This window comes from Oncorhynchus clarkii, chromosome 33, assembly GCF_045791955.1.
Source record: "Oncorhynchus clarkii lewisi isolate Uvic-CL-2024 chromosome 33, UVic_Ocla_1.0, whole genome shotgun sequence".
In the NCBI taxonomy this organism is placed as follows: domain Eukaryota; kingdom Metazoa; phylum Chordata; class Actinopteri; order Salmoniformes; family Salmonidae; genus Oncorhynchus; species Oncorhynchus clarkii.
In genome coordinates, this window is record NC_092179.1 from 29,884,101 (window position 1) to 29,891,272 (window position 7,172).

The 7,172-nt window shown below is 47.0% G+C and overlaps 1 protein-coding gene across 3 annotated transcripts; it reads left to right on the forward strand.

The window, feature by feature from the left end:
- Nucleotides 1-1,280: 1,280 nt before the first annotated feature.
- LOC139392587 (thymidine phosphorylase-like) lies at nucleotides 1,281-6,389 on the forward strand. 3 transcript variants are annotated; one of them, XM_071140665.1, is made up of 12 exons: nucleotides 1,281-1,339; nucleotides 1,645-1,692; nucleotides 2,127-2,225; nucleotides 2,667-3,102; nucleotides 3,440-3,642; nucleotides 3,735-3,833; nucleotides 4,013-4,142; nucleotides 4,229-4,347; nucleotides 4,572-4,734; nucleotides 4,967-5,194; nucleotides 5,493-5,633; nucleotides 5,736-6,389. In XM_071140665.1, exons 4-12 carry the CDS (start codon nucleotides 2,964-2,966, stop codon nucleotides 5,873-5,875), a joined length of 1,362 nt encoding a protein of 453 aa, XP_070996766.1. In that variant the 5' UTR covers nucleotides 1,281-1,339; nucleotides 1,645-1,692; nucleotides 2,127-2,225; nucleotides 2,667-2,963; the 3' UTR covers nucleotides 5,876-6,389. The 3 variants fall into 3 exon arrangements, with proteins under 3 accessions (XP_070996766.1, XP_070996765.1, XP_070996764.1); XM_071140664.1 differs by having other exon boundaries at nucleotides 1,302-1,494; XM_071140663.1 differs by lacking the exons at nucleotides 1,281-1,339; nucleotides 1,645-1,692 and having other exon boundaries at nucleotides 1,940-2,225.
- The last annotated feature ends 783 nt before the right edge of the window (nucleotides 6,390-7,172 follow it).

A 7,172-nucleotide genomic window follows, 5' to 3' on the forward strand; every position in this document is an offset into this window, starting at 1 on the left:
ATAAAAAATCCTACAATGTGATTTTCTGGATTTTTTTTCTCATTTTGTCTATCATAGTTGAAGTGTACCTATGATGAAAATTACAGGCCTCTCTCATCTTTTTAAGTGGGAGAACTTGCACAATTGGTGGCTGACTAAATACTTTTTTGCCCCACTGTATACCAGCCTGTTGGTCAGAAAGCCAAGCTGAGAAATGGTAGTCATCTGATTTTGCTCTGAGGACCATTGTGAAACCCTGACCCTGACTACCCTGAACCAAACCAGGCCTATGCACATACAAACCTCGCCTACCCCGTACAAATCATTGCCTTCCTGAACCAAGACAAGCCTACTCTGATGACCAACACCAGGCCGACTACCACCGCTAACCAGGACCAGAGTGTTTCTGTATGACTGAAGACACTTTGGGCGCTAACATTTAATTGCTCAGTGGAGGCTGGTGGGAGGAGATATAGGAGGATATGCTCATTGTAATGACTGGAATGGAATAATTGGAACAGAGTCAAACGTGGTTTCCATGTGTTTGATACCATTCCATCAATTCCATTCCAGCCATTACAATGAGCCCGTCCTCCTGTAGCTCCTCCCACCAGCCGCCCTGGAATTGCTCAAATTCTAAAAGCTCAGTTCAGTGCTTTCAGAGGAAGACAGGTACAGACCAGGGTCAGATGTAAGGATCAGGGAGGGTTCAGGTAGAGGAAGACAGGTACAGACCAGGGTCAGGGAGGGTTCAGGGAGGGTTCAGGTAGAGGAAGACAGGTAAAGATTGATGATAATGGATAGAGTTAATATACTGGATTATAGGTTTGATGTGAGGGGGTGAGGGAAAGGGGAGGGGGTTCGGGTGAGGGTAAAGGGAGGGGTTGAGGGTAAGGGGATGGGGTGAGGGTAAGGGGATGGAGTGAGGGTAAGGGGGGGGGGGTGAGGGTAAGGGGAGGGGGTGAGGGTAAAGGGAGGGAGGGAGGGGGTGAGGGTTAGGGGATGGGGTGAGGGTAAGGGGAGGGGTGAGGGTAAAGGGAGGGAGGGAGGGGGTGAGGGTTAGGGGATGGGGTGAGGGTAAGGGGAGGGGTGAGGGTAAAGGAATGTGGTGAGGGTGAGGGTATTGGGATGATGCGAAATGGTAGGGTCAGATGTTTTTACGTCAAAATGACTGTTTCCCCTTCTGATTCGTGATGGGTTGTGACTACTGTCGTAGTTAATGACTAACTGACCCACTCCACCACTCACACCCATTGGTCACTAGTCCTTCCATACAGACAGACAGAGAGGGGTATTTGACCGGTGTGTGTTCTCAAGGTTGGAAGACATGACAGTGTTCAGGAGCAGCGTTCCGGTACAGGTAGGAAACTCTGAAGTTTTGAAAACCTTAATAGACACAGAAAAGAAGAGGAGGAACGGAAGCACTGCTGAGGTACACAATAGTAGACTTGGTAGACAGAAGATGCTCTTTGGTAAAAGGGGTAAATTGGTCATCAAAAAGAAAGGAGGACCAAGGTACTCTTCATACAATTAATTACAATGTCTTTATTTGTATGGCATGTTCAATGGAAACAAAGTTTAAAAACTTCGGCTGCATGGCCTTCCTCAGAGAGTACAAAGAAATGATAATACAATGTTCTCTTTTCAACAAATTTTTCCAATCAGCCCTGATTTGAAGAGGGAGTGGTTACAGCATTCATTGGACAACACCCAGTAAGCAATACAATACACATTAAAAAGTGAAATACTGTAGATATGCTATCAACAAATTTAACGCAAAGCTAGAAGCATCAGAATGCCTAGAAAGGTAGTTCTAACCTTAAATATGACTGGGCAAAGTGCCAAGAATAGGAGAGCCATCTTTTTCCATAATACATTAGAACAGTGCAAACGTGGACAATAACGGTCCAGACATAGCTGAGGGCAATAGTGCAACATGTCCACTAGATGGCAGAAAATGGACCAATCACAACCCGACAGGAAAGGGAAGAAATCCATGATATGGGTTGTTGACTCAGAGAGAGAAAGACAGTAGTTGAACAGTTTTGAACAAATTAATTCCTTCCAAAATGAAGTAGAAGCAAGAGAGAAATAGAGCAAGAGAGAGAGATTATTATTGTTATTATTATTATATATTTTTTTTTCAGTTTCATTTTTCTGGCAAGTTCAGCTGACTAGATAAGCCAACAGAAACGCCCTGCTCAAACAGACTTTCCAAGACAACACTAGAACTCTTCTAAGTCAAGGTAAGATTTTGGTATTACTCATTTATTGCCACTGGGGCCCACTTGTGTAACTATTAACTGACTGTTACACTGACTTTACTACATGATTGTAGCAGGTTTACTAACGAGTTAGTTCTATTAACTATGCTGACGATGTATGCCGTTATTTTAGATAATATGGTAACAAAGATGTAGGTTGTTTGTAGAGGTTTGGCTTGGAAATGTTTTTTTGCCTGGTCACATGTGTTGTACATTGAAGTCCACAAGCAAAGTAGAGAAGGAACGCAACGTGGCAGTTATGAGAGTGAACTGTATTTACGCTGATCAGGGGTGTATTCATTCCGCCGATTCTGTTGAAACATACACACACACACACACACACACACACACAATAGTTTAGTGATTTAAAACAATCCCTCGTGTATTTTCCTTTCCTACTTGTCACGTGCCGCTGTGGGTCAGTCCGCTGTGGGTCAGTCCGCTGTGGGTCAATCCGCTGTGTGTCAGTCCACTGTGTGTCAGTCAGCTGTGTGTCAGTCAGCTGTGGGTCAGTCCGCTGTGTGTCTGTCCACTGTGTGTCAGTCCGCTGTGTGTCAGTCAGCTGTGTTTCAGTCCGCTGTGTGTCAGTCCGCTGGGTTTCAGTCCGCTGTGTTTCAGTCAGCTGTGTGTCAATCCGCTGTGTGTCAGTCAGCTGTGTTTCAGTCCGCTGTGTGTCAGTCAGCTGTGTGTCAGTCCGCTGTGTGTCAGTGAGCTGCAGGGATGGCGCACCACGAGCAGAGTACAGCTACTTTCCCCGAACACATCCGCAAGAAACGGAACGGTGAACAGCTGAGCGCTGGGGAGATCCGAGACTTCGTACAGGGTGTCAAGGACAAGACCATCCAAGAGAGCCAGATTGGTACACACACACACACACACACACACACACACACACACACACACACACACACACACACACACACACACACACACACACACACACACACACACACACACACACACACACACCATCCAGCGACATGCAGGTAGGTCACAGAGTCACAGTGGGTGGGATGCCAGATAAGTATCAATAATCAAGCTCAGGCCAAAACCTGCACTCTACTCTACAGTTGAAAGTCTGATCTGATGTGTGTATGTGTGTGTGCGTGCTTGCGTGTGTGTGTGTGAGTGCGTGCGTGTCTGCATGTGTGTGTGTGTGTTTGCTTGTGTGTGTGTGTGTGTGTGTGTGTGTATAGGAGCCATGCTGATGGCAATCTGGCTGCAGGGAATGGTAGCAGAGGAGACTCTCGCACTGACGAAGGAGATGATGATGTCAGGGGAAGTGATGTCATGGCCGGCAGAGTGGGAGGGGCTAATGGTGGATAAACACTCGACAGGTGGAGTGGGGGACAAGATCAGCCTGGTGCTGGCTCCTGCTCTGGCTGCCTGCGGCTGCAAGGTACCTGCCTGGATCCACCTGTGTGTGTGTGTGTGTGTGTGTGTGTGTGTGTGTGTGTGTGTGGGTCTGACTATCAGAAGCTGTGTCCATAGGTACCCATGATAAGTGGCAGAGGTCTGGCACACACAGGCGGCACGCTCGACAAACTGGAGTCCATCCCTGGCTTTAACGTCTATCAGTCAGTACAACAGGTACTCTCTCTCTCTCTCTCTCCCTCTCCCTCTCCCTCTCTCTCTTCCTCTCTCCCTCCCTCTCCCTCCCCCCCTCCCTCTCTCTCTCTCTCTCTCTCTCTCCCTCTCCATCTCCATCTCTCTCTCTCTCTCTCTCATTTACAAGTTATTAACATGTGTTATTGTGGCACCATCCTCAGCTGCATCGAATCCTGGAGGAGGTTGGCTGTTGCATTGTAGGACAGACAGATAACCTGGTGCCTGCTGACAAGGTCATGTACGCTCTGAGAGACGTTACGTCTACAGTCGACAGCCTCCCACTCATCACAGGTCTGCCAACAACAACAACAGCAAACTGGACAACCTTTCAAAGTAGAGAAATGAACATGTGAATAGTGTGTGTGTGTTCTCTCCAGGCTCTATCATCTCTAAGAAGGGTGCTGAGTCTCTGAGTGCCTTGGTTCTGGATGTGAAGTTTGGGAATGCAGCTCTCTACAAAGACCTGGACAGTGCCAAGTCACTGGCCCAGTCCATGGTAACCCTAACACTGACACCTGACCTTTACCCCATTCTTGTTTTAATGTCTGGAGGGCCATGTTTTCACTCCTGCCTTGTACTTGATTGATCAAATAAGGTTGTTGATTTAGTTAGGAACTCAACTGGTTGTCAAGTCTGGAATAGAAAGGACATGACACAAAGCAGACCCCTGACCCTTACCATGACCCCTGACCCTTACCTTGACCCCATTCTCTCCTGCAGGTGACAGTTGGGAACAGTTTGGGGATCCGTACGGGGGCGGTGCTTAGTCGGATGAACTGTCCTATTGGTCGCTGTGTGGGGAACACTCTGGAAGTGATGGAGTCCCTGGAGTGTCTAAAGGGGAGGGGCCCAGACGACATACTGGAGCTGGTCACAAGTCTGGGTGAGGAATACACACACACACACAATACACACACACAAACACACACACTCAGTGAATTGGTTCCTTTGGACCAAAACCAAGCAGACCAAGACCTAGTTAGAATGTCAGTTCTGCTCGGGCTTAGCTACAGTCTAGACACAGAAGCTGTGGACGTTCATTACCTTCAAATTCAAGTCAATATTCTGTGTGTGTGTGTGTGTGTGTGTGTGTGTGTGTGTGTGTGTGTGTGTAGGTGGGCTGCTGTTGTGGATGATTGGCCGTGCAGGGAGCCTGGATGAGGGTAAAAAGGTGATCTCTACAACCCTGCAGAATGGTGCAGCCCTGGAAAAGTTCCAGAACATGATGATTGGTCAGGGAGTAGCCAATCAGATCGCTGCATCACTCTGTTCAACCAACGCAGACTACTACAGCATCCTGAGACGGGCACACTACCAGACAGAACTGGAGACACAGGGCCACGGTAACACACACAGGCACAGATTAACAAATGCAAATGCGCACACGCACACACACACACACACACACACACACACACACACACACACACACACACACACACACACACACACACACACACACACACACATACAAACACACACACACACACACACACACACACACACACACACACACACACACAAACAAACACACACACACACACATACAAACATACACACACACACACACACACACACACACACACACACACACACACACACACGCATACACTGCATGACTTTGTCTTTTGGTGTCTGCAGGGACAGTGCTGGACATAGACGGCATGGTCATTGCTCAGGTGCTGCACAGGTTGGGGGCGGGACGTTCGAAGGCCGGAGACCCTGTCAATCACAGCGTGGGGGCGGAGCTTCTGGTGGCTTTGGGACAGAAGGTGGAGAAAGGTGAGAACTCTCTAACCCTGTGTGTGTGTGTGTGTTTACCGTGTGAAGGGTGTAGGGTCGGTGTCACCCTGATCTGACTCAACCTTTGCCCTCTGACCCCAGGGCAGCCATGGCTGCGTGTCCACTACGAGACTCCGGCGTTGAGTGCAGAGCAGAGACTCAGTCTACAAGGGGCGCTGACACTGGGGCCCGTCGACCAGCTACACACACAGCCACTAGTGGCAGAAATCATACTGCCATAGTGACACAAATCTACTCTATGTTAAAGCTTGATTTGGAGATGACCTGCCTTTGGGAATCTCAGTGTTTAATTTTTAAAGGATGTATAGTTCAGAACTAAAGCCTCTGTCTTCTGCTCTTCACTCTCAAAGTCCTCTCTGATTCACCCATATAAAGTCATAAGATTCTGTGGAGACTGAATAGATGTTTACCGTTTCCAGGAACTGTGTAAAGGCAATTTCTGTTAAACCTTACTAATGTTTGTGTACTAAAAAATCCTTCTTTAAGCCTCGGCATTGGGCTTGGGATGGTTAAAGAAATCAATATAAGATATAAAAGTGTGTGCACATTAATAGAGACATGTTGTAACTGTTCTGGGTGTGTAGAATGACCCCAGGATGTCTGGGAGCTCAGCCAATACTTGACAGGAACTGACTGGTTCCTCTTAAGTTAACTGGAGACAGAGTAAAGGTTTTATCCTGCACACCAATGATTAAACTATTGTTCTGTCTGGAGCCTGTTTCTGGGCAAAATGTTCGTATTTTGTGTGTGTGTGTGTGTGACCAGTATGATCATACATCATCTGGGCAGACAGTCAAAGGCGCTAGCTTGCCCAACTTGGGGGAACCGTTAGGCTACTCAAATCAAATCAAAGTTTATTTGTCACGTGGAATACAACAGTTGAATACAGTGAACTGCTGAATACAACAGGTGTAGTAGACCTTACAGTGAAATGCTGAATACAACAGGTGTAGTAGACCTTACAGTGAAATGCTGAATACACCAGGTGTAGTAGACCTTACAGTGAAATGCTGAATACAACAGGTGTAGTAGACCTTACAGTGAAATGCTGAATACAACAGGTGTAGTAGACCTTACAGTGAAATGCTGAATACAACAGGTGTAGTAGACCTTACAGTGAAATGCTGAATACAACAAGTGTAGTAGACCTTACAGTGAAATGCTGAATACAACAGGTGTAGTAGACCTTACAGTGAAATGCTGAATACAACAGGTGTAGTAGACCTTACAGTGAACTGCTGAATACAACAGGTGTAGTAGACCTCACAGTGAAATGCTGAATACAGCAGGTGTAGTAGACCTCACAGTGAAATGCTGAATACAACAGGTGTAGTAGACCTCACAGTGAAATGCTGAATACAGCAGGTGTAGTAGACCTTACAGTGAAATGCTGAATACAACAAGTGTAGTAGACCTCACAGTGAAATGCTGAATACAACAAGTGTAGTAGACCTCACAGTGAAATGCTGAATACAACAGGTGTAGTAGACCTCACAGTGAAATGCTGAATACAGCAGG

Coding starts and splice junctions, on each gene's coding strand:
- LOC139392587 (XM_071140665.1), top strand. CDS start 2,964: ATGGCGCACCACGAGCAGAGTACAGCTACTTTCCCCGAACACATCCGC. Junction 3,103..3,439: donor CATCCAAGAGAGCCAGATTG/GTACACACACAC, acceptor GTGTGTGTATAG/GAGCCATGCTGATGGCAATC. Junction 5,634..5,735: donor GGGACAGAAGGTGGAGAAAG/GTGAGAACTCTC, acceptor CTCTGACCCCAG/GGCAGCCATGGCTGCGTGTC.